The sequence below is a fragment of the Lissotriton helveticus genome, chromosome 9, assembly GCF_964261635.1.
Source record: "Lissotriton helveticus chromosome 9, aLisHel1.1, whole genome shotgun sequence".
Taxonomy (NCBI): Eukaryota; Metazoa; Chordata; class Amphibia; order Caudata; family Salamandridae; genus Lissotriton; species Lissotriton helveticus.
In genome coordinates, this window is record NC_136070.1 from 1,039,826,572 (window position 1) to 1,039,854,187 (window position 27,616).

A 27,616-nucleotide genomic window follows, 5' to 3' on the forward strand; every position below is an offset into this window, starting at 1 on the left:
ATGTCATTCATGTATTTCAATGTCGTGGTATGAATGTGTTGTTTAGTAATCATCGTGTTCATTGTGTATTGTATTGTGTCTAGACTCCAGCCCAGTCATGCCATTGTTTTCCAAACTACGTCAGTTAAAAACTAGAAAAGGTCTGTTAGAAGAAGCAGTTCCTGTCCCGCCTAGGGACAGTCCAGGTCATTTTATGTATCAGAAGCATGGCATAAGTGCCATATTATATCTAGATTTATGGGTGGAGTACACCAAACAGTTAGAAGAAAAGTACAGATGGCCTGTATCGGGTACATGGGATGCCGAGTGCATCATGCGAGTAGAAGAAGTATTATGGAAAAAGAAAGCCAGACAGTCACAGAAAGATGCCATCGAGTTATGGCGCAAAGAATCTCATAAAAGAACCGAAAAAGAAATCAGAAAGTCAGAATTAAGTAGAGAATCCTTAGAAAGAGCCCAAGAAAAGGAATTAATCGAAATAGGTGAACGAGTTAAAACCGAACAGTCAGACAGACAGAGAAATGCCCTTATTAAGGGTATGTACCCTCTTCTTGCCGAGGGCTTGCCAAAAGCAACCCCGGAAGCATCCAGTAATTTTCCGCCACCTTTAGTTCCGACCAATCTGCGTCACAAACAGACCGCAGCTGAGATTTTTCTCTCGTCCTATTTGGACGACACAGTCCCAGAATATGCAAATCCTGTTCCGCCAGCTCCTGTAAATAATGTAATTCATGATCCTCCAGCCACCGGGGCACCTGTGGCAGTACCTGTTACGGTACCCCCGGTCCAGCCCGTAGTACAAATTCCCGCCACATCAGTCACTTTGCCAGCACGAAGAGTATCAGTCGACGATTCCAGTATAGGGGCCGCGGGAGGAGGTCCTCCTGGTACCCCGCCGCCAAGTAGACGTTTAGGAGCAGTCGAGTTACATGAACGTGCGTTACAGCGTACGCCTAAATATAAGTCCATTGCAGAAATCAGGCGACTTCTTACTGAATGCTGTTATGATCCAGTCCCAGGCGAGGATAGTATGGTTATATATTCCGTACGTATAAGGCAGGTGTCCGAGTATTTGGTCACCCTACCGAATATGAAAGAAGATCTAGACAGAATGTATCGTTTCATTCGTACAGGACAAGATCCAGAAAGTATTGCTGAAGTCATGTCTCTCAGGAAATCTGAGATCCAGTTCATGTTATTAAAGTTTCTGATCAATTGTTTAATACGGGAACAAGATTCCCCGACTAAAGATCCGACCGAAATGAGAATTCTGACAAAGTGGAGTGATAATATAGCCGAGGGTAAGCACAAGACACTCAATAGTATAGAGAGTATGTACAAGAAAATACGTAAAGAAATAATAAGGTTACACGAACAACGCAAAGAAGCACAAGTAAGCGAGAAAGAAAATGACTCTTCTACTGAAGAGGTAGACGACGAGAATACCGCCAGAATAGCGTATGTAGGTAAATCTAGAATTCTAGACCGACATTTACGCCTAGAACACAAGAAAACTGTTCATCTTCCAGCACCAGAACAAGGTTCTCTAGAACAAGTATTTCAAGCTACCGATCAAGTTCTGAAATCACGAATCGGTTATAGTGAATTAAGTACTATGCATGAACAAGAACTAGCCCGATCAGCAGTCCGATGGATTACTGATTCTACCACTTTTCCAGACGAAATAGTGGCACAAATGTTTCTGAAACTGCCCCCAGCCGAGCAGCGACTGGGGGGTATGTATATGATCCAGCACCTCATTACGCTGTATGAGGGTCAACATTCTGATCCAGGTCCGTTACATGATATCCTGAACGAGTTACTCCAGTATAGATGGAAAGGTTTAGGTACTGATATAATTAGTGTCATTCTAGAACAGCGCCACAAATATAGAACGTTTCTGAATCCGCATTTTGTTCACGTCTCACCCCCAGAAAGTAAACCGTTTTACATAGACAGACAGCATCCGTTACGAGAAGTACACCCAGTTAGGACACCAGATGGTGAAATGCAACGAGTATTTGTTTACACCCCAGTTACCAAGATGGAACTCTTAGAGATGAAGAAATTAATTCCCTGTCACGATAAAGATCCAGCAGGGTTCCACCGAGAATTAAAAGACATGCTCCGTATGGGAGAATACACGTATCCAGATATTATTAAAATGCTAAAAGTCCTGTTGCCTGCGGGCATATATGAAAAACTCAAGGAACAAGATTGGGAGGTGGGAGAGAAAAAGATCGATTGGACAGCTCTAGAAGCTGAAGATAAGATACGAGTACCAGGTACCGGTCTTGGAGATAAATGTAAAGAATTACCAGAATTACTGATACAAGTTTTGCCTAGATTATTAGCCACTAAAAAGGAAGACTGGGATGCAATCTCAGCCTGTAAACAGAAACAAGACGAAGATACTAGTGATTTTTATTCTAGATTTGAGAAATGTTTTAGCATCAACAGTGGTTTGAAGACGAGTAGTGAGTCATACCCTCATCTTTTTGTTACTAAATTAGTCGAGAATTCAAGTCCACAAGTTAAGAATCGAGTTTTGAAAGTCGAAAGTACCTGGCAAGCTAGTACCCCGTCCCAGATGTTACAGATGCTCCAGTATCACCAGAATAGAATCAGAGAAGAGCAAGAACACGAGAGAAGACGTATGAAAGACACGAAAATGAAAGTACTAGTTGCACAATCTGTTCCACAAGACAGTCAGAAGAGGGGTCCGAATCAAGCCAGTCATCCCGCAGCTCCCGTTAAAGGGACATGCAATTACTGTAAACAGCCAGGTCATTTTATAAACGAGTGTGCAGTTCTGAAACATAATATAGCGACGGGTAAAACTAAAGAAAGACCACGTCCGCCTAGACAAGAACAGGTTTCACAGACTTCTCAGCCACAGAATGCACAACAGACAGTTCCAGCACCGCAGCCTATAGCTGCAACACAGCATGTTACACAGCAGATGTACCAGTATGCACAGACAGAGTATCCAGAGTATCAAGCGTATTCATGAAACAGCCTAGAGAGGGAGGTAGGCTTGCCTCTCATCGAGATTCCTGTAGATCAAGAAAGTCCCTATGTTCACAGTCAAGTATTAGGGAAAGACAGAAAGTTTCTGATTGATACAGGGGCAAGTAGGACTACCATTAGTCACGACGAGGTTCCTGGGGCTCCGCTCTCAGGCTCTAGAAATGTTTCCCTTGGATTTTCAGGAAAGCCAATTGTTAACGAGATTTCCAAACCAGTTACTCTAGAAGTAGGTCCATTGTCCCGAACTACTGATCTATTGCTTACGAAGTCATGTCCAGAAAATTTGTTAGGTATTAAGACACTGAAAGAATTAGGTGCAGTTATTTGCTGTTCCCCAGAGGGAATACGTTTGTTTTTACGTGACTTCAAGGGTCACTATGTTTTACGAGATTTTGATCCGAGATTGTCTAATGTTCCGCAGCATCTATGGGCGCAAGTCCAACTGATGTTGGTTTTATACAAATCACACCCCATCGTGTGACTCTCAAGCAAGGTATAGTCCTGCCAAGAATCAGACAGTACAGATTGCCACCTGAGGCTGTAGCAGCCTTATCCAAAATTATTGACGAGCTCATTGCTCAAGGAGTAGTTGTAGAAACTGACTCCAATGTATGTAATTTTCCTATCATTCCAGTCATGAAACGTACTGATCCAAATGCACCCCCAGTATATCGATTAGTGATTGACCTTCGAGAACTCAATAAATGTATCATTCCCCAGTACCCAGTTGTTCCAGATATCTCATCTCTATTGACAGCTATTGATCCTGAGGCAATATTCTTTACCGTAATCGACCTCAAGAATGCATTTTTCAGTGTCCCCATTCATCCAGACAGCCAGTACCTTTTCGGATTCTGTTTAAATGGAAGGAGCTATAAATTCACACGAGCTCCTCAAGGTTTCACAGAAAGTCCTAGCATCTACAGTCAAGCACTTAAGAGACAACTAGACAACATTCACATGCCAACTGACACTGCCCTGCTCCAGTATGTCGATGATCTACTGATCACAGCCCGTTCTGAACGTGCTTGCGAGCGAGCATCACTTACAGTTCTGTATTTCCTAGCCGAGATGGGGCACAAGGTGTCCCCTTCAAAGCTTCAATTCTGTGTCCAGCAAGTGATCTACTTAGGCCACTTACTGTCCAAGTGGGGTAGGCAGTTGACACCTGACCGTATCCAGTTAATAGCGAGTCTTCCTCAGCCCAAGACCCAGAAGGAGGTACGTGCTTTTATCGGCCTCACTTCTTATTGCCGACAATGGATTCCTCAGTATGCATTTCTAGCCAAACCACTGATACAGTTAACGACACAGGAGGCAGCCGTATCGACTGTTCTCCCTTGGACATCTGAACATACACTTAGTTTTAATGAATTAAAGAAAGCTTTATGCCAAGCTCCTGTTCTAGCAACACCGAACTACAGTAAGCCTTTTACACTTTTTGTCACAGAACGTGATGGTACAGCATTATCCGTTCTCACACAAGATCAAGCCGGACAATACAAGCCCTGTGCTTATTTTTTGAGCACACTAGATCCAGTAGCCCAGGCTCTGCCTGCGTGCCTCAAGTCAGTTGCAGCCACAGCACTAGCTATCAGACAAAGTGATTCCATAGTATTAGGACATTCCCTGACAGTACAAGTTCCACACTCCGTGGAAGTTCTTTTAAACCGAACGCAGACCCAGCACTTGACAATTGCACGTTTGACAGGTTATGAACTAACACTGTTCCAGCCACACATAGAAATCAGACGCTGCAACGTTCTAAATCCTGCTACACTGTTACCGTCAGTTACTTCAAATCCTGCCACACATGACTGTGTGGAAGTTGTTAACACTATGACTAAGCCAAGACAAGACCTGACAGATATTCCATTACCAGATCCCGACCTGACACTTTATGTGGATGGTTCATGTATGAGAACGAGTACAGGAGAACTAGTAGCCGCGTATGCAGTGACTACTGACACTGAAGTTATTGAAACACACCGTATTGACACCCTGTCTGCTCAAGCAGCAGAGCTAGTTGCTCTGACTCAAGCCTGCATACATGCCAAGAACCTGAAAGTTAATATTTACACAGATTCACGCTACGCATTCGGAGTTGTACACGACTTCGGAGTGCTCTGGCAGGAGAGAGGTTTCATGACTTCTCATGGAACCAAGATTCAGCATGGTTTCCTTATTCAAGCTCTGTTAGATGCAATACATTTACCGACATCCATCGCTATTATGAAATGCAAAGCACATACGAAAGTTACAGACATTATTTCTCAAGGTAATGATCTAGCAGATCGAACAGCCAAGCTTACAGCACAGACACCAGACATACCAGTTAACAAGACACCGACATCCACTCTAGAACAGACTACTTGTATGACAGTTAAGGACCCTACTCAAGATGTCATAGATATCCAGTTACATGCTACTCCCGAAGAAATCAAGAAATGGTCCGAACAAGGAGGGGTCCAGACAGATCAGGGATGGGTGACGAAGGGAAAGGCCACATGGTTTCTCCCCGACTCTATGGTTCAAGTCATTATCAATACCGCACATAGTCCAGCACACTTAGGAGAAAAAGCCATGATAGACAGTATCCAGAACATCTGGTTTAACAAGCATTTACGAGCTGCAGCCAAGCAGAAAGTCCGTACTTGTATGATATGTTGTCAATTCAATCCAGGTAAAAGTGTCCCGGTGGAACAAGGTGGATTCCAACCCCCTGACCACCCTTTTGAAGTCCTCCAAATGGATTATATTCAGATGGAGCGATGTCGAGGTTTCAAGTATGTCCTTGTAGTTGTATGCGCTTTGTCCAGGTGGACAGAAGCATATCCAGTCCCAGATTACACAGCCGCGACCACTGCCAAGCAGCTGGTTCGTGAATATTTCCCCCGCTATGGACTCCCTAGGGTCGTGTATTCTGATAACGGCCAGCCATTCTCATCTGAATTAATGAAGCACGTTTCCCTTTTGTTAGGGTACCAGTGGAAGTTCCATTGTGTACGCCATCCAGAAGCAGCCGGTCTCGTAGAGAGACATAATCAAACCTTGAAAATCCGCATTGCCAAAATCTGTCAAGAAAAAGGTGTAGACTGGTTAGTTGCCCTGCCAGTCGCTCTGTTCTATATGCGCATGGTCACACATTCCAGATCAGGTCTGTCCCCTTATGAGGTCGTATTCGGCCGCCCCCCGAATGTATGGGGTACACCCAGACCCCGAAGTATTACAGATGTTTCCAGTAATATGCTGACAGATTACCTAGCTTCCTTGATGTCTGCCCTACACTCTTGTCGTTCACAGGTTGCCGCCGCATTTCCAGACAATACCGAGGTGAAACCGCATGAAATCGTTCCAGGAAGCTTGGTTCTCGTCCGGAATTTTGATCGTTCAAGTCCGCTGGAGCCTCGCTGGAAGGAGCCGAAGTTAGTCCTTCTAACCACCCGTACTGCCGTCAAGTTGGAAGGCAGGAAGGGGTGGGTGCATCTGTCACACGTCAAGAAATTTCACGGACTAAAAGCTGTTTCCAAGAACATTTCCAAGGATTGTCAAGATTTTAAAGACTGCCAAGAAACTATTCTTAAGGACTGTCCCGCAAATGACATGGATACCAAACCTCCCCTGTTAGAGAAAACTCCACAGCAGGAGTATAAAAGTAAGCTCCGGTCTAGTAAAATAAGTCAGCCAGTTTAATTGTCTAAGTCCTCCCCTAGGTGAAACGGTTAGACAGGTATCTGACATGTATGAGATAGACCCCCATAGTGAGAGAGTTAGTCAAAACTCAATCCGATGTATCGTTTTTCTAAGTTTTATATTGTTTTTAAGCTTAATGGTTACCTGCACGAGTTATGCATTTCATTTATGTTTTCCAATTTCTCATGTAAATAAGTCTTCTAATGCTACAGTAGAGCACACGTTTAGTGATCTACCTCCTCACGAACTATCCTATCGTCTTGCTATGCGCAACAATTCATTCATCCGTATGTTACATTATTCACACCAGACCAGCAATGCCACTAATTGTTGGGTGTGTGGTCGACTCCCCCCTTTCCAGACACCGAAAGGAGTTCTGCCACTCTTTCCTTATCCGTTTTCACATAATGGTTCATGTGGAGCATGGTCCACGTTAACGTCATCCTCAAATGATACGTCCCTTCTGAACAGTACATGTTTTCCAGACAAGCAAGGTCTTCCCCACAGAACAGGGTTAGATCTAGAAAATGAAGTTTATAATTTGGGTAATTATTCTTCGAATTTCATGGTCCTGAATGTTCAGTCTGATCCTACTCCAGACTTACCTGCTATTTCAGTATTACCAGTCAAAGGCGAATTATGTGTCAGAAATAATGGTTCCGTACATGTAGGACATAGTGATTGTACTACTATTGTCAAGTATAGTGACAGTGGGAAATCTATTTTTAAAGCTTCACGTCATTCTTATTTTGTTTGTGGTCAGACCGCATATGTTCGTCTGCCCCTCGATTGGGAGGGAACCTGTTACATTGCCTTCCTACTGCCACCAGTTTTCCTAGCCCCGTCCGATTATCATAGAAACACACATCTAGTATACATTAGACATAGAAGGGAGATTGAATCCCCGATTGTCGATCAAACTGAAACTGCTCTAGAACAGTATACAGATTTCAATAGAGGATTCTTTTTCTTTATAGGACCTATCCAGAATAGTAAGTTAATCCGTAGATTAACCAGAACCCTTGAGGCAGTAGTGAATGAGACTGCTTCTGCCCTAGGTAACTTAACCGAAGAGCAATCTGCTATGAGATTTGTCGTGCTCCAAAATCGTCTCGTTCTTGACGTCATACTGGCCGATAGAGGAGGAGCATGTAGAGTCATCGGATCTAGTTGCTGCATTTTCATTCCAAATAACGCGCCGTCTGTTTATTCAGCTATAACCAGACTTCATAAAATTGCCCATCAGTTACACCAGGATCCAGGCACCTGGACATGGTCCGGTTGGTTTTGGAGTATTATTTCTGCCTGGGGATGGAAAATATTGTCATTTCTAGGTATTGCAGTAGCGATCATATTCAGTTGCTGCCTCTGTATACAATGTGGCCCTGCGATTTGCGGCATTTGTGCTACCTCTTGTATTCCTAGTCCCAAGTCCCGTCCTAAATCCCGTTCCAAGAAAATTCGAGACGAGCAAATGATACTGTATGAAATGATAGATGGTATCATGAATATTGATGTTTCCTGATGGAAACGTAGTGACAAGGAGGGAATGTGGAAAAGTAAATTTTGCCATGTTCTGTGTCCCTACGTGTTCCCCATGTTATGTTATATGTGCACGATTAATATGCATATGTATTCCCCATGATCGATTAAAGACGCAATTACAGTTGTGTCCATCTCTAGTATGCCAGTTTCCAGTCCTCGTGAAAGCTACGAGTATTAGGCCTATGTAAAGCTACGTTGCCACGTTTCTCAGTGTGCACGTTATTTCATTGTAAAGTCCCTGTTTCTAGGCCTCAAAAGGGCCCGGACTCCGATTCAGCTCCTGTCTCCTGAACCCTCGCCGAGGAGCGATACAGCCCCCACCTGTATCCCTGACCCTTCACTTACTTCCTGCCTCACAGTGCCCGGCTCGGCCTGGCTCTGCCTGTCAGTCTGCCAAGAGTATGTTATGATTCTAGTTATCAGTCCAGCTCTCCTTCTCTGCATTCCTAAGCTACTGAATCGCATCAATAGTTTCAGTCATCGTCTAGCCTTTACGTCTCCATGTAAGAGAAATACTGTATTTATGGTCATTTAATATTCCTCAACACACACTACATGTAGAACAATGCATGCACCAGTCTTAGTGTCTGTTAGCCTTTGCCCTGATAACTTTTGGATTCTATCAACATGTTCTCTAAACATCAGATACTAGATAGTGTTTAGGTACATGTCGCTCTGACTCTCCAGACTTTCGTCTCTCCTTCTAGCTCAGAAGTCATAGCCCCCAGCTTCTCCCTGGTAACACGTCATTGCCAATTTGCGCGCACCACTAGGTTAGAGGTCCCGGCTCCTTAGGTAGCCCCCTCCATGTTTCCGCCCCATTTATGACATATTCCGTTACGTTTACATCACATGTCTATGTATACGCCCTGTTCACGCCTCTTGTTACACCTACTTTCAGCCTTATCTTTCGCGACTGCTATAGGCCCCACCCACTGTTACGCCTACTGTATGTACTGTAATGCAATTGTTTTAACTATATATACTTGTGTACTGTTATTAAAAGCCAGCGCGCTCATTCCAGCTCCTGCCCGACAGCTGTCGGGGGCCCCCCTGTTGGCTAGCCATCCCAGATCTTGCCCGTGCAGGTTGTCCTGTTCCTGTCCTTTATGCTGTATTAAAACCTGCAAACTCCTACTACCTCGAATCTTGACTCTTATTTATTGAGCTATTTGTTATTGTTATGTCCAGTCAAAAATAGAGGTATTATTTATTTATTTACCACATAAGTCACGAGAGGATGTCCTCGCAAATGGGTAGAACTTTGGTCCAGATGGAATGAATACAGAGGGAATATATGTGAGCCTCCTCCAACCACGCAATCTAGCTCCTTGGACATGTGACATTGGCCATGGCTAACCGAGTCAATGCTATTAAAGACATCTAGTCACTTTGCGCACACCAGCACTGCCCAGAACCAAATAGTTCTGTAACCTGACGACCAAGTTACCGGGGGGTTTGTTTTTGTTAGTTCCTTTCTGGAAGCAGAAGTTAATACTATGGACCTTACTATGTGCATAATATTGCAAATTGTAAAACTTGACCTTCCTCATCCTACACCAGCCTTCTTGATCTCGTATCCTTGAACACCGATACGCCGCCGTACCCCCGGGTTGACGGCACGGGGCTGTGTTATTGTACTGTTACCACTAAATGCTTGATTGTACGCCGGCCCGATGGGTTGTAAGCAAGGATTGTCAACTGTGATCTAAGCACTAAAGGTCTTTATAAAAAAAAAAAAAAAAAAAAAAAAAGTGAAGGACCGAGGAAAGGAGAGCCAGTAGTGCACCGGTCGAGAAGAAAAGGTAGAAAAGTAGAGCAAGAAAGAAAAAACAAAGGGAAAGAGAAAAATCAGGAAAGGAGGTTATTGCGAGACGGCTGGAGGGAATATAAGAGGGAGAAAAAATAGACCAGGGAGAGAAGTAGAAGAAAGGAGAAAAGGAAAGAAAAAAACAACAAGAACAGAGTGCAAGAACTCAGAAGTAAAAAAGGAGTCAATAAAACTGAAAGATAGAGTGAAGAGTAGTAAAAAAAAAAAAAGAAAGTGGCAAGCAAAGGAAACAAAAAAGCAGCAAAAAAAAATGAAAGAAAAACAAATAATTTTTCAAGAGTGTGGCCGACATGGTCCTACATTGTCAGCTTCCCAGGCCCCACCGAAAGCAAGTGGTGCACTGTTTTTTTACAGTACTACCGTAACATTTTAGCAGGTGCATATGGTCAAACCAGCTGACAGTCAATGATCATGTGCGAACTAATCAGAAATAGCATAAGAGCTACTGGTAGCTCGCAATCGACCTGGTGGAGACCCCTGCACTAAACTATGATATTCTCAGACTGTGTTAATATTCGCTCTCCCACCCTACATTAGTTTAATCCTTTTGGTCCTTTAACTCCCCAGTCTTGTGCTCTCCCCCTCTTCTGGACTCTCTCATCTGATGTGATGTTACCCACCGTGCAGTCTCTAAATTCACAAGCTCCCCCAACCTGCACCTTTAAATTCTGATATCTCTTCTTTACTCCTACTCAGTCCCTATTGTATCCTCTCCTCTCCCAATCTCTTCAAACTTGTGCTCTTCCCCATCCAATACGCAGGCACACCTTGCACCCTATTCCATCATTTACCCTACCTAAAGATGCTCTGCTCTCCGGAATCATCTCTCCCAAAGAGATGCCCTTTCACTCTTTACATTATGTGCTTTCTTTCTTTCCATCCGTTTAATGAATTGTGGATGGTGCAGTGCTGGAGGGTGAGCAAGGAGACGCCTTCCGAGTTCTCTTGCCAAGATCCACGATCTACGGCTCACCAGTGTGGCTCCCGGGGCCTCCAAACTCTCGGAGCCTGAACGGGAATGCATGAAGAGCAGCCGATTGCACTGCGGCTGAACTGAGTGGCCTTGGAAGCCAATCAGAAAAGCCAAACAGAAAAGATCCATGTCTTGTGCCATCTCTCTGGGAATAACAGTGGCACCTCCACGCAGATTGATGAGAGAAAGTCAGCTGCCTGTGGCAAACCTCCATTGACCGTGCAGATAACGAGAGACCTGATGGCCTGGGTGAAACACTGGACAAGAGGGCAAGGTGGGGACAGGACTAGAGGAATTCTCCAAGTGCAGGGTCAACGTTTCGGGCCCAAGGGGACCTCTCATGAAATATCCAGCAGCATGTGGTGAGCTGGGATCTCAGCCTACGGAGACATTGAGATCGCCCCGGCAGCCTAACCGCGGCCATATTTACTGTTTATGTTATTGAAAGATCAATTCTGCTAGCAAAGATGGATGACAGGAGACATGCAAGGAAGATTTACATTCATGAGGTGGCCACTCTAACAAAGTTAAAGATGCAATGGGTGTGGAATCTGGTGTGTAAGCCGACCTTCGCCAGGTGCAATGATGCTCTTATGTTTCTATCAACTAAAAGGAGCCAGCTGAAAGATCAGCCAGTATTCAGACACAGAGAAAATCGTAAAAGGTAAATTGAAAGGTTTGACAGTAAGGGACTGAGTGGCAACAGGAGATTGTAAAAAGAAGAATACAAGTTGAAGAACAGTCTCAAGAGACCTTCAATGCTGTGAAATGGCATATCCGGTTTCCACTCAAATGTGATCGAAGCGATTTCCCCACTCGAAACCATATTTGAGTGCCTCAACAAGTGGTATACACTTGAGTGATGGTTGTAGCGGTGATACCCAGGCAGCAGCATTAAAGGACAATTTCTGCATTGTCTTCCTTGAGAGCATACAAGATAACTCGAAACTGGTAAGGTGACAACACTGCAGGTACAGGAAAGGTGATGATCACTCTTTTAATGACTGAATTGAGGGATAGACTGTTGAAAGCTGCTGTAAAAAAGGGCAGAGTGATGCCAGTGGAAGAACAGGCTCCTTCCTTTCCTCAACCTTAGCCCTGGGACATTGGCCAAGAAAAAGGGGGTTACTGGTGGTGAAAAAGTGTGGCAGAGAAAGGAATCACAGCTTCTATGGGTTATCTAGTGCGACTGAGGTGGCTGGGAAGAAGTATATTTTCTTGCAGGTGGACACGGCCAATAAGCTTTTGGAGAACTTGCCATTTTACTCTGGTGGACCGAAATGAATGGTTATCTTAATCGATGGGAGGAGTAGGACAATCATCAAGCAAGGAGCCCTCTGTTGGAAGATTGGATACAAGGGTTGGAGATAGGAGACAACCAGTTTACCTCTGGGCCTAGGAGGTGGATTATTTTTATGGCTCTACTTCTTCAAGTTGTTATTCGCCCTTAAAGCCCTACACGGACAGTTGAAGACATATTTGAAGGATTTCCACAGGCGCCATTTTATTGTTAGCATCGAAACTTAAGCTGGGACTTTTCTATGCTATAATGGTGTAATGTACATACTATGCTTATGATGATTGGAATTTACTCTGTTCTGTGACACTAATAGAAACAATTTAAATCTAAGGAACTGTGGATTCTGGATATTTAGATCACTCTCAAGAATCAATATCCCTAAGGGGTGAACAACTTAACTGCATTCCCTTTTCCCAAGCCATAATGCGAATTCTTATCTTCAGTCCGTGAAAGGACGACTACTCGCCCTAACTGTTTTACAAGCCATTGCTTCATGAAGTGAAGCTGCAATCCTCCACCCTCAGTCCAAAGTACGAAGTCTAGCCATTCACACAGGCTAGGATCTAGGGTTTATGTTACACTACACCTTACTCTAAAAGTACCCACACACCCTTTGCTGGGAGAAAGTGGGGTCCACCAGCCCTAGCTCGCTACCCAGCTCCTTGTTGTGATATCTACAAACTCTAGCTCTTATTATCTGTCGGATCCACAAAGTGAAGACAACTCACACTAGCTGTTGCTTCCTGCCCCTGAACTGGAAGGGAAGCCCAAGCCCTCTTAATTGCGATCCCAGGCTCCAGTCCATGGCTGAAAGTAATAAAAGTGGTAGGTAACCCTACTTGAATCCATAAATTATACCAAACTGCAGATACTTGTTCAGACAGCTGTTGTTAGGCAATGTGTTATGCAGACACATTATATTCAGTAAACAAAAATTACCTTCGCTCTCCTTTAAGTCAGGTAATTTCCGGAAGATAGCTCGAATACCAGGCACTGCTTGGTCATACTGATGAAGAACCTCCATGCAATGTTCATTAAAAGTTTTATCTTTTTGAGAGAGGCTATGCAGCAACAACAGGGTGTCGCGTAAAAACTGAACTGCTTTTTTCTGAAATCCACAAAGCCTTTTTTCAGGTCTTCTCACTTTCAGCCACTGTCGATGTAGCATTATGACAAGTGCCTTTACAGCCTGCACCAAAAGAAAACAAATTAATTAAAATTCCAATATTAGAAGCAAGATATGTTTTTGTCAAGTTCCAGGGGAATTAAATCAATGGAAGCCTAATTTTACCCTCCAAATGAACAGTATGGACAACAGAAGCTTCAGGTAACATGATATGATGTTGCCAAAAGATCTACTCTCCTGGAGATTTTAGATGAAATCTAAATACATTTGCTGAATATAAATGCAGACCCTTCACCATGCAGAGTTTATGTTATTACAGAAGTTAATTAACTCATCAAAAACAGATACCCTTTTAATCCCCAGAAGAGTGAATATGCCTATTTCTCCCATCCACATACTTAAGTTAAGACTCAATCACACATTAATATCAAAATACATTTCCCGATTTATCCTTACATCCTATTGCAGACAAAAGACTGTATATGGATAAAATTCCCTCTAGATCACCAAACACAATTCTCCAAAACATGAGGGTTGAATGCAGACACCCCAACACATCCATTGTACAATAATCGGATTTCTGGGGACATGAATCATTATTTTCAAGAACCCTCATAATGGACAGATATCTGCCATAAAATGTGTCTTCAAAGCATAATGCAAATTCTACTACAACTACCCTTGCCTTAAAAGCGAACAGAGAAATGTATTGTGAAATATATATGCCTAAGAAGACTTAAGAACGTTAAAGCATACACGAAAAATAAATTAAATTATTAAAATATGAAGCCCCAAAGGTGAGCATTATATCAGATTACAGTAAGATTCTGATGAAGAATATAAGCATTCAAGCCCACAAGGTTTAAGCTAAATATTACATTTCATTAAATGAGGGCCAGAAAAATACTAGCTATTAACAGTAAAGACAATAACCTTCCAGGCTTAGTGCCCCACATAAATTATGCAAAAAAGGAAGAAGGGACCTCTGGCTAGTTCCCAAGTTTAGGCAAAGAACAGCTCCTTTATATGGAGCACGCCTACAACACCACCAACACTCTGAATCTGCTCACCTCAAAGCAAAGGTCTGTTTTTCTAGCAGCGTTCTTAAGCAAAGGATTAGCACAGTGCCATGAACGCCGAGCTAGAAATAACTATAAAGTACAGACAGAAGCCAAACTCCCATTACATGCTTTTGAAAGTTTACAAACAAAACCATTCATATAGACGTTGGAGTTATATTTCAAGACTATTGTCAAACAGTTTATACAGATGCCACTGCCTCAAAGGATAATATCAATTGGTCTCCTGGACAAATGTTACCTGGCCACATTTAGAAATCCTAGGGAAACAGAAGACAACCTAAATTTAGCACTTAAAAATTCCTACGAAGTAAAACACTTTTTAGTGGAATATCTTCCTGCCAAAACAGCTATGGCAATGAAATATACAAAATGGTGGCAAAAAAATCGTCCGAGAGCGGTTAAGGATGTTCAGGAAATTTGAGTCACAAGGCAGGATCACAGGGTCATTCATGAAGGCAAATATTATGGTCATTCGTAAGCACGACAATTAGAAAGATTGATTATAGATTTGTATTTTTTTATATTCTATCAGCTAGTCCCGAATCAGGATTCAGGACTAGCTAGATTCCTCAAAGACAGTTTGAGAGAACTGTTTAGTATAATCACTTGTTAATCTAACAGCCAATAGCTCAAATGACACGCTTAGTCTTTGCCCCCAAAAACAATATCCAAAGGGATTTCTAGTTGTTTGCACTCCTGCTCCTTGAAGTCTAATACCCTAACATTACTAGAAAGGTAAATGTCTCTTTCACTCTCAGAAAGACTGGATTAATCTAATGACCTTATAACTTATAACTAAATGTTCCTTTGCTATCACCTATTTCTTTGTTCTCAACAGTTTCCACTATGTATACCTTTAAGTTCGTATTTTCCTTGCACTGTCATATGTATTGCTTAAAAAAACACAGACTAGATGTATTGATTGCATTTGTAACAAAACATGAATAAAACAAAAATAACAGAAGTACTCCAAACAATCACTGGCAAAGTCAATAGGTGTTACTTTGGCCCCTATTGGCTCTGCCAATGAGTTTTAGCCATGCAGCCCAGCTTCACTGAAGCGGTGCAGCATGGCTAAAACAAATACTAAAAACCCCCCAAAAACTTTTGACGCAGGTAGCCACGTCCTTTTGTAGGCATGCACGCCATGCCTGCGCGTACCCACAAAATGATGCTAATGCTTTTGTTGCATTTTATTAACTGATCTGAGATGTATAGGAAATGGTGCGATAGACCACCAAGGAGACGCAGGGATAGCTGGAAAACACACATTTCTTTTTGGTTACACACTCTGCAAGAGTGTGTAACTAAAGAAAAATGTAACACTAAAAAATCCTCATAAAAACGTGTAGTCCAAGGACACAGTAATTCATATGTGCTTAAGGGGAGGGACAAACTTACAACGAGGATATAAAGCCCACAGAATCCATCAACTAAAAAGCAAGCAAATGAATGACAATGAGGCAAACCAATTGTGATAAATAGGCAGGATGTAAGCCCATTGTAAGCTAAAAATATGTCTCAGAACAGTAAATGTGCTGTCTTAGGCGTGACCTAAAAAGGAGGTACAAGCAAAGGCATCACACTATGTAAAGGATATCTACTTATGCAACCCCAATCTTGATCCACTGTATACAAGATGCATCCCACGAGTCTTCTGTGAAAGATGTTCTGAGTGTCTGCTTTAAAAAAAATAAAAAATAAAAAAATATATATATATATATAAAAAAAAAATTTGAGCAAGGCACAAGGGTGCCGAAACGTCATGTTACCGACAGGCGAATAAAGAAATCTAAAGCCGTAACTCTGGTCCGTGCTTTGTATATCTGCGCCGGCAGGGATTGCTACGCGCAGAAAATACTTTGGTTTTGAATATGTATGTATGTATGTATGTGTATGTGTATGTGTATGTATGTATGTGTATGTGTATATATATATATATGTATATATATATATATATATATATATATATATATATATATATATATGAATATGAATGCTCCGATTGCGCCGAAAAACGGGGCTCAGGCGGTGGGTGCCGCTGCACGGTCGACGCACCGTGTAATATCGATGCTCCAGCAACCCCTCTCCCAGCCGAGAGAGAGGTAGAAAAGCAGCACTCGCGGGGTGGGTTTCAGAGTTTCTTTATTTTCAGTGCAGACGCGTTTCGGGCGAAGCCCTTTGTCAATGTGTTTACAAAACGCTAGCAGGAAGACATTTTATGCAGCGCGTTATTCCTGATGGAAACTGAAAATGGACTACCCGACTCAGAACTGCGGGCGCCATATTGGAATGTGCAAAGTAACGCAGTTACAGTGATCAAAGGGCAACGTAATAACTTTTCTCAACATGATTCATTTAGTTATTAAGCTGTGGATCAGCATACAATTAGAATTCAGTTAATAATTATTGTGACAAAAACTATGAGCAAAAACAGGTAAATTTTAGATATGCTAAATATTGCATGCAGATTCCATCCGTCCTTTTACTTATTTACTGTACACGGTTACTCATTTAGTCACAGGAAAGTGAATGTAAGTGCCCACTCGATCGAACATTCCATTCTTATCTTGCCGTGGATCGGCTTAGGCGGCTCCTATTGCTAGAAACCGCAAATCATAACCCGGGGCACCCCCCAGGTCAAAACAGATTCCATCAGATTTGAGTGAGACAGCAGGCTGTTGACTGATGCAGTTTATTTACCCAGATGGATGGCTAATTCCTCGCCACTGTTCAGACCGTTTGGAATTTTGGTCTGTAGATCAATGATATAACGAGACTCCAAACGTCTCAGCTTCAAAAGTCTGTTCCCACCCCTTTCATTTTCCGGAACTTGGTCCACCCCGAAGTATTGTAGCAAATCTCTGTTGCTCCGATGTTTAATGGCAAAGTGTTTGGCAACAGGAGAAGTCAGATCCTTGTTGGCTATCGCCCTCATATGTTCGAGGATTCTTAACTTCACGCTTTTTATAGTGCTCCCTATATACTTAAGGTTGCAGGGACATACTAGGCAATACACCACATACGGTGTTTGACATGTAATGAAGGACCCTATGTTTTTCTTCCTTGTGACCCCAGGGATTTCATAACCCAAGACCCTTTTGCTATAAGCACAGGCCTTGCATTTGCCACAAGGATAGAATCCTTTCATTTCAGCCAAAGTATTCGTCCTAGCAACTGGAGTCTCTAGGTGGCTATGTACCAGTAAGTCCTTAATGGACTTCGTTTTTCTGAAAGTTACAAGTGGGTTATTAGGGATATCAACCCCAATTATGGGATCAGTCTTTAGGATATACCAGCTGTGGCGTAAGATTCCTTTGAGTTGGTTGGAATTGTTGCTATAAGATGTTATTAAGCGGAATTTGCCCTCATCCGTTTTGTTGGAGGTTATTTTATCTTTCAACAATTCAGCTCTGTCTATCCCGGACACTCTTTTCAGAGTTTCGGTCAAGAGAGCCTGGTTGTAACCTCTTTGTTTGAACCTGGCCAAACTATCTTTTGCTGCTTCCTGGAAGTCCTCCTCACGTGAGCAATTCCGTTTAAGACGTAAGAGCTCCCCGTAAGGAATACTTCGTTTCAGGTTCGTCGGGTGTGCGCTTTCAGCGTGCAAGACGCTGTTGCCAGCAGTCGGCTTGCGGTATAGGGATGTTGTTACTTGGTTGTCAATGATAGTTACACGGAGGTCGAGGTAGCTCACTGCCACTGAGCTAACCTCGCCTGTGAATTTCAGATTGACATTATTGGTGTTTAAATGTGAGATATATTCTCTGGCACTCTGTTCTGACCCCCTCCACACCAGGAAGAGGTCATCGATGTACCTGTGCCACTTAACCACATTGTTGGTCCAAGTAATGTTCCCCTCTGACCAGGCCACCTGCTCCTCCCACCAGCCTACGAATAAATTCGCATAGCTGGGGGCGAAGCAGGTTCCCATAGCGGTCCCGGAGATTTGCTTAAAGAGTTCACCCTGAAAAAGAAAAATTTTATTTAACAGGCAAAATTCTGTTAGCTCTAGCAACATGGTACTGTGTCCCGCATATTTCAGTGGTCTCTTTTTCATAAAATATTCCACTGCTTTCAAGCCTTGCGCATGATCAATACACGTATATCAACTCGTGATATCCATCACAATCATGACATACAAGGGATCCCACACTAGGTCCTGTAGTTGTACAATGAACTCTTTTGTGTCCCTAATGTATGAAGATAATTGGAGCACTGATTGAAACAGGAAATGGTCAATAAACACCGAAAGATTCTCTGTAAGGCTGCCCATTGATGAAACTATTGGGCGGCCAGGCGGTGTTTTAAGATCCTTATGAACTTTGGGCAGATGGTAGAAAGTAGGGATTACAGGATGGCTAGATCGTAAGAAAAGATATTCCTCAGTGCTTAACATATCTTTATTGTGCCATTTCTGTATTAACTTGTCATATTCTTGGATGCTCTCCTGATATTTCCTCATAGTGGTGGGTTCATAATGTTCTTGATTCGAAAGTTGTCGTTTCGCTTCCCCCACATACATGTCCTTAGTCATTATTACTACATTCCCTCCTTTGTCGGAGGGCTTGTAGATCACAGAGGTGTCATCCTGAAGGCTTTTTAGGGCTTTCCTTTGTCCCATAGTTAGCGGGTTTGTGGCATTCTCTTTCATGTTCTTTTTGGACATGCGTAGTTTAATCAGATCTTTTATCACAGTCTCTGAGAAGATATCAATCGCATCTTGGGCCATTTGTGGTAGGAAATGCGAAATGGGTTTGAAAGGACTCTGTGGGGCTTCCTGATCTACGCCCACCTTCCTACTCCTTTGGGTCAGACTTGATTCGTCAGAATTGCTCACTGTTGTTTCCGATCTTATCTCTTCCAAGATTTCTAAAGTTTCCAGATCACCCAGTTGGATGGTATCAGTCTCCAAAATTCTATTTTGTCGTCTTTCATATGTTGTTGGCTTAGTTTTATAATATTTATGCAACTTTAGTTTCCTGGTGAATCTGAAGAGATCGATCCTTGTTTGAGTAAATTCCAGATCTTTTTGTGGGCAGAACGAGAGGCCCAATTGTAGCACGATTTCTTCATCCTTGGTCAGTTGTTTAGGACTAAGGTTCACAATAGTTAAAGATTCAGAAGTGTCTAGCGGGTTCCCCCCTTCTTGGCTTTCCCGCGTGCCGGATTGTTGCCTCTGCCTCTTCCGCGTCCTCTTCCGGCCGCCCCTCCTTGTTTTTCTGCGCCCGAAACGCGTCTGCACTGAAAATAAAGAAACTCTGAAACCCACCCCGCGAGTGCTGCTTTTCTACCTCTCTCTCGGCTGGGAGAGGGGTTGCTGGAGCATCGATATTACACGGTGCGTCGACCGTGCAGCGGCACCCACCGCCTGAGCCCCGTTTTTCGGCGCAATCGGAGCATTCATTTACTTTGACGGAGGCACCGCCTGGGCACAAGGACTACCTTTGAGGTCGTTTTTCCGAGGACACATGGCTGGCATTGGAAGCATTCAAGCAACTGCCGGCGTAATCGGATTTGAACAAGAGGAGACCGCGAATATGGCAGTCTGGGGTAAGTCTGTACCCACACCATAACAATTTGAATCGGACAGTGTGTTGTGGAACGCCGCGGCGTTGGTGAGGGGTGGAGTTTCAGAGGACTCTCCAGTGAACGTTTGAGACGGAGACCGGGACCGGTTCTCCCTAAAAAATACAGGAACTGATGTTTAGCAATGCAGCGCGAGAGGAGGCAGCAGCTGGCATGTTCAATAAAAAAACTGGCGGGCAAACACGCACCATGGTAGCCATTGGCGCTAAAAACATAGACCCTTTGGCTCAAAAGTATATAAAGCTCGAGAGACTTTTCGAGAGAGAGACTCGGAAGTGGTGGGAGGCCACCTCGCTTGAAAACTACATCAAGGTGGGGAGGGTCCCACGGGGTCTGCGTGTGTATACTATACCAGCATACGAAAATCCAGATCCCCAACTTTTGGAGGAGTGGCACGTACATACCGCGGAATTTTGCAAAGGTAGCTTGACATTACTGGTCAAATTCGCGTGGAGTGACAGGGAGAAGGCCATCAATGAGATCAAACTACTCGAGGATGAATTGGAAAAATCACCCGAAAATACAAAACATCAAGAAATGATGGTGGAAATGAAGAAACGGTTGACTAGATATGAAACTAAAATCAGATTGCGAAAGGAAGAAAAATTCGACAGGGACGAACGGGATTATTCAATGGGGAGAGTACTCACTTTCGCCAAGAAATTTGATGGCCCAAGGAAAGATCTATTTAAACAAAAGCAGAACTCTGCACAGCCCCCCGAGAGAATCGAAACCTCAGAATCCGAAGTCACTGGATCCGATGAGGAAGGAGTGGCAGGACCATCCAGGCCAACAAAAACTCCTTTTCACGAGGAATTCGATGTAATCCGTCATGCTTGGCTCAGGGGGGGGAAAGTAAAGCCCCCGGAACCAGACGCAGAAAAACAAGGAGGGGCGGCCGGAAGAGGACGCGGAAGAGGCAGAGGCAACAATCCGGCACGCGGGAAAGCCAAGAAGGGGGGAACCCGCTAGACACTTCTGAATCTTTAACTATTGTGAACCTTAGTCCTAAACAACTGACCAAGGATGAAGAAACCGTGCTACAATTGAGCCTCTCGTTCTGCCCACAAAAAGATCTGGAATTTACTCAAACAAGGATCGATCTCTTCAGATTCACCAGGAAACTAAAGTTGCATAAATATTATAAAACTAAGCCAACAACATATGAAAGACGACAAAATAGAATTTTGGAGACTGATACCATCCAACTGGGTGATCTGGAAACTTTAGAAATCTTGGAAGAGATAAGATCGGAAACAACAGTGAGCAATTCTGACGAATCAAGTCTGACCCAAAGGAGTAGGAAGGTGGGCGTAGATCAGGAAGCCCCACAGAGTCCTTTCAAACCCATTTCGCATTTCCTACCACAAATGGCCCAAGATGCGATTGATATCTTCTCAGAGACTGTGATAAAAGATCTGATTAAACTACGCATGTCCAAAAAGAACATGAAAGAATGCCACAAACCCGCTAACTATGGGACAAAGGAAAGCCCTAAAAAGCCTTCAGGATGACACCTCTGTGATCTACAAGCCCTCCGACAAAGGAGGGAATGTAGTAATAATGACTAAGGACATGTATGTGAATCAAGAACATTATGAACCCACCACTATGAGGAAATATCAGGAGAGCATCCAAGAATATGACCAGTTAATACAGAAATGGCACAATAAAGATATGTTAAGCACTGAGGAATATCTTTTCTTACGATCTAGCCATCCTGTAATCCCTACTTTCTACCATCTGCCCAAAGTTCATAAGGATCTTAAAACACCGCCTGGCCGCCCAATAGTTTCATCAATGGGCAGCCTTACAGAGAATCTTTCGGTGTTTATTGACCATTTCCTGTTTCAATCAGTGCTCCAATTATCTTCATACATTAGGGACACAAAAGAGTTCATTGTACAACTACAGGACCTAGTGTGGGATCCCTTGTATGTCATGATTGTGATGGATATCACGAGTTTATATACGTGTATTGATCATGCGCAAGGCTTGAAAGCAGTGGAATATTTTATGAAAAAGAGACCACTGAAATATGCGGGACACAGTACCATGTTGCTAGAGCTAACAGAATTTTGCCTGTTAAATAACATTTTTCTTTTTCAGGGTGAACTCTTTAAGCAAATCTCCGGGACCGCTATGGGAACCTGCTTCGCCCCCAGCTATGCGAATTTATTCGTAGGCTGGTGGGAGGAGCAGGTGGCCTGGTCAGAGGGGAACATTACTTGGACCAACAATGTGGTTAAGTGGCACAGGTACATCGATGACCTCTTCCTGGTGTGGAGGGGGTCAGAACAGAGTGCCAGAGAATATATCTCACATTTAAACACCAATAATGTCAATCTGAAATTCACAGGCGAGGTTAGCTCAGTGGCAGTGAGCTACCTCGACCTCCGTGTAACTATCATTGACAACCAAGTAACAACATCCCTATACCGCAAGCCGACTGCTGGCAACAGCGTCTTGCACGCTGAAAGCGCACACCCGACGAACCTGAAACGAAGTATTCCTTACGGGGAGCTCTTACGTCTTAAACGGAATTGCTCACGTGAGGAGGACTTCCAGGAAGCAGCAAAAGATAGTTTGGCCAGGTTCAAACAAAGAGGTTACAACCAGGCTCTCTTGACCGAAACTCTGAAAAGAGTGTCCGGGATAGACAGAGCTGAATTGTTGAAAGATAAAATAACCTCCAACAAAACGGATGAGGGCAAATTCCGCTTAATAACATCTTATAGCAACAATTCCAACCAACTCAAAGGAATCTTACGCCACAGCTGGTATATCCTAAAGACTGATCCCATAATTGGGGTTGATATCCCTAATAACCCACTTGTAACTTTCAGAAAAACGAAGTCCATTAAGGACTTACTGGTACATAGCCACCTAGAGACTCCAGTTGCTAGGACGAATACTTTGGCTGAAATGAAAGGATTCTATCCTTGTGGCAAATGCAAGGCCTGTGCTTATAGCAAAAGGGTCTTGGGTTATGAAATCCCTGGGGTCACAAGGAAGAAAAACATAGGGTCCTTCATTACATGTCAAACACCGTATGTGGTGTATTGCCTAGTATGTCCCTGCAACCTTAAGTATATAGGGAGCACTATAAAAAGCGTGAAGTTAAGAATCCTCGAACATATGAGGGCGATAGCCAACAAGGATCTGACTTCTCCTGTTGCCAAACACTTTGCCATTAAACGTCGGAGCAACAGAGATTTGCTACAATACTTCGGGGTGGACCACGTTCCGGAAAATGAAAGGGGTGGGAACAGACTTTTGAAGCTGAGACGTTTGGAGTCTCGTTATATCATTGATCTACAGACCAAAATTCCAAACGGTCTGAACAGTGGCGAGGAATTAGCCATCCATCTGGGTAAATAAACTGCATCAGTCAACAGCCTGCTGTCTCACTCAAATCTGATGGAATCTGTTTTGACCTGGGGGGTGCCCCGGGTTATGATTTGCGGTTTCTAGCAATAGGAGCCGCCTAAGCCGATCCACGGCAAGATAAGAATGGAATGTTCGATCGAGTGGGCACTTACATTCACTTTCCTGTGACTAAATGAGTAACCGTGTACAGTAAATAAGTAAAAGGACGGATGGAATCTGCATGCAATATTTAGCATATCTAAAATGTACCTGTTTTTGCTCATAGTTTTTGTCACAATAATTATTAACTGAATTCTAATTGTATGCTGATCCACAGCTTAATAACTAAATGAATCATGTTGAGAAAAGTTATTACGTTGCCCTTTGATCACTGTAACTGCGTTACTTTGCACATTCCAATATGGCGCCCGCAGTTCTGAGTCGGGTAGTCCATTTTCAGTTTCCATCAGGAATAACGCGCTGCATAAAATGTCTTCCTGCAAGCGTTTTGTAAACACATTGACAAAGGGCTTCGCCCGAAACGCGTCTGCACTGAAAATAAAGAAACTCTGAAACCCACCCCGCGAGTGCTGCTTTTCTACCTCTCTCTCGGCTGGGAGAGGGGTTGCTGGAGCATCGATATATATGTATATATGATATATATATATATATATATATATATATATATATATATATATATATACACACATACATATACATACATATATATACATACATATATATATATACATACATATATACATACACATATATACATACACATATATACATACACACACACACACACACACACACACACACACACACACACACACACACCATCAGATATCGCCCATTTCAATGTGAAATGCCTTTGTTTTACTCGGGATTCTACTATTAATTGTCAATCTTATGTCAGTAAACGAGCGCCTACATTTTCTTTGTACTTGCACCACTTAAAAATTGCTGAACTACTCTTGTTATGTCCAGTAATGATGATAGAAATGTTCTAAAAGTGGTCTGTAAATTTATGGGACCAGGAAATTGTATCTTACCCTTATTTGTAGTTAATCAATCAATCAATCAATCAATAAATTTGTATAGCGCGCTACTCCCCCGGAGGGTCTCAAGGCGCTTGGGGGACTGCTCGAACAGCCAGGTCTTGAGTTGCTTCCTGAAGGAGAAGTGGTCTTGGGTCAGACGAAGGTGGATGGGGAGGGAGTTCCAAGTCTTGGCTGCCAGGTAGGAGAAGGATCTTCCTCCCATGGTGGCTCTTCGAATGCGTGGAACGGTGGCGAGGGTGTGGCTGGTCACTCGTAGCTGGCGGGTGGGAGTGTAGAAGGTCAGGCGGTTGTTGAGGTACCTGGGGCCCAGGTCGTGGAGGGCCTTGTGTGCGTGGGTGAGGAGTCGGAACGTGATTCTTTTGCTGACGGGGAGCCAGTGCAGGTCTCTCAGGTGTCCGGAGATGTGGCTGTGTCAGGGGATGTCCAGGATGAGTCGTGCGGAGGCGTTCTGGATGCGTTGGAGTCTTTTCTGCAGTTTGGCTGTGGTTCCGGTGTAGAGGGTGTTTCCGTAGTCCAGTCGGCTGGTGACGAGTGCCTGGGTGACCGTCTTCCTGGTTTCGGTGGGGATCCATCGGAAGATCTTTCGGAGCATGCGTAGGATGTTGAAACATGATGACGAGACGGTGTTGACTTGTCTGGTCATCGAGAGGGAGGAGTCCTGGATGAAGCCCAGGTTGCGTGCGTGGTCCGTTGGTTTGGGTGCACTGCCCAGGGCAGGGGGCCACCAGGAGTCGTCCCAGGCAGAAGGTGATGATCCAAGGATGAGGACTTCCATCTTGTCCGAGTTCAGTTTCAGGCGGCTGTTTATCATCCACTTGGCTACGTCTTTCATCCCTTCGTGTAGGTTGGTTCTGGCGGTGGCTGGGTCGTTGGTGAGGGAGAGGATCAGCTGGGTGTCGTCGGCGTAGGAGATGATGTTGAGGTTGTGTTGGCGTGCGATGGCTGCGAGGGGGCTCATGTAGACGTTGAAGAGGGTGGGGCTGAGTGATGATCCTTGTGGTACGCCGCAGATGACTTCGGTGGCCTCGGATCTGAACGGGGGGAGGCGGACTCTCTGGGTTCTTCCAGCGAGGAACGAGATGATCCACTCTAGTGCCTTCTCTTGGATTCCGATGTTGCTGAGGCGCTGCACAAGGGTGCGGTGGCAGACAGCATCGAATGCTGCGGAGAGGTCCAGGAGGATGAGGGCCGCTATTTCCCCGTTGTCGAGCAGGGCTTGGATGTCGTCGGTGGCTGCGATGAGGGCGGTCTCGGTGCTGTGGTTGGCTCGGAAGCCGGACTGCGAGTGGTCGAGGGATCCGTTTGTCTCGAGGAAGGCGGCAAGCTGTCTGTTGACGGTCTTCTCGATGACTTTGGCAGGAAACGGGAGGAGCGAGATGGGGCGGTAGTTCTTGAGGTCGGTGGGGTCTGCTGATGGTTTCTTCAGGAGGGCGCGGAGTTCGGCATGCTTCCAGCTCTCCAGGAAGGTGGCGGTGTTGAAGGAACAGTTGATGATGTCCCGGATTTGGGGTGCGATGACGGAGTCGGCTTTGTTGAAGACGTGGTGGGGGCATGGGTCGGTTGGTGATCCGGAGTGGATGGTGTTCATCGTGTGGATGGTGTCTTCGGTGCTGACCAGGGTCCAGGCGTCGGTTCGGTGGTTGGGTGCGTGGTCTGTGCGCCGAAGCTGTTGTGTATGTCGTTGATCTTGCTGTGGAAGAACGAGGCGAGTGAGTCGCAGAGGTCTTGTGAGGGAGTGATGTCGTTGTTTCCGGCGCTGGGGTTGGAGAGCTCTTTGACGATGCTGAAGAGTTCCTTGCTGTTGTGTGCTTTGCTGTCTAGTCGTTCCTTGAATGCTGTCTTCTTGGTGGTGTGGATCAGCTGGTGGTGTTTGCGGGTGGTGTGCTTGAGGGCGGACATGTTGTCTGTAGTCGGGTATTTTCACCAGGCTTTCTCGAGGGTACGGCAGTTCTTCTTGGAGTTCTTGAGGTCGTCGTTGAACCAGGAGGCTTTCTTGCTGCAGGGCCTGCTGGGATGGTTTTTCAGAGGTGCGAGGTCGTCAGCGCAGTTGGTGATCCACTGTGTGAGGTTGTTGGCTGCTTGGTTGGGGTCCGTTGGGCTGGCGGGAGGGTTCTGGTTCAGTGATGTGGTGAGCTGGTCAGTGGTGATCTTGTTCCAGCTCCTGCGGGGAACCTGTTGCGGGTGGTGGTGAGTCGTGGTCCTTCTGAAGCTGAAGTGGACCAGCTGTGGTCTGTCCAGTGGGGTCCGGTGGAGTGACTGAAGGAGATGTACTTGCTGGAGGAGGAGACTGGGTCAAGAGTGTGTCCGGCGTAGTGGGTGGGGGTGTTCACCAGTTGCTTGAGTCCGAGGTTGGCGAGGTTGTCCAGCAGGGTGGTGGTGTTGTGGTCGTTGTTGTTCTCCAGGTGGAAGTTGAGGTCCCCTAGGAGGATGTAGTCAGCGGAGGGGAGGGCGTGTGGGCTGATGAAGTCTGCGATGTCTTCGCTGAATTATGTGCGGGGTCCTGGGGGTCTGTAGTTGAGGGTGCCTCAGAGTGTGGTCCTGTGGTCGGTGTGTATCTGGAAGTGAAGATGTTCGGCGGCTGTGAGGGTGTCGTCGGAGTTGGTCGTGATGCGGATGGTATTCTTGTGGACGATGGCGATTCCTCCTCCTGTCTGGTTCACGCGATCCCTCCGGGTAATCTTGTATCCGTCCGGGATGGAGATGGCGATGTCGGGCGCTGAGGAGGCGTTCATCCACGTTTCCGTGAGGAAGGAGACGTCTGCAGATGTGGTGTCGAGCAGGTTCCATAGTTCAACGGCGTGTCTGTGGACGGAGCGGGTGTTGAGCAGGATTCACTTCAGGTGGTTGCTGCTGGTGCTCGGCTTGGCGGGTGCGGTGCAGGACCGGATGCAGTTGAACTTGCAGGATTTGCAGGTGAAGGGTCCGTGGGTGCGTCCCGGGGTGGCTCAGTAGCAACTGGGGATCCGGCCGGTGTTGAGTGCGCGGAGGGTGGCGTCGTCGTAAGTCCGGCGGGT

The 27,616-nt window shown here is 44.7% G+C and overlaps 1 protein-coding gene across 2 annotated transcripts in view; it reads right to left on the reverse strand.

Annotated features, from left to right (window-relative positions):
• The window catches only part of ATRIP (ATR interacting protein), a 289,338-nt gene that overhangs the window by 38,435 nt on the left and 223,287 nt on the right, over positions 1-27,616 (reverse strand). For both annotated transcript variants that reach the window (XM_078661380.1, XM_078661379.1), the window contains exon 13: positions 13,312-13,561. In XM_078661380.1, the coding sequence (XP_078517506.1) occupies positions 13,312-13,561 (250 nt within the window). The remainder of the gene's footprint in view (positions 1-13,311; positions 13,562-27,616) is intronic.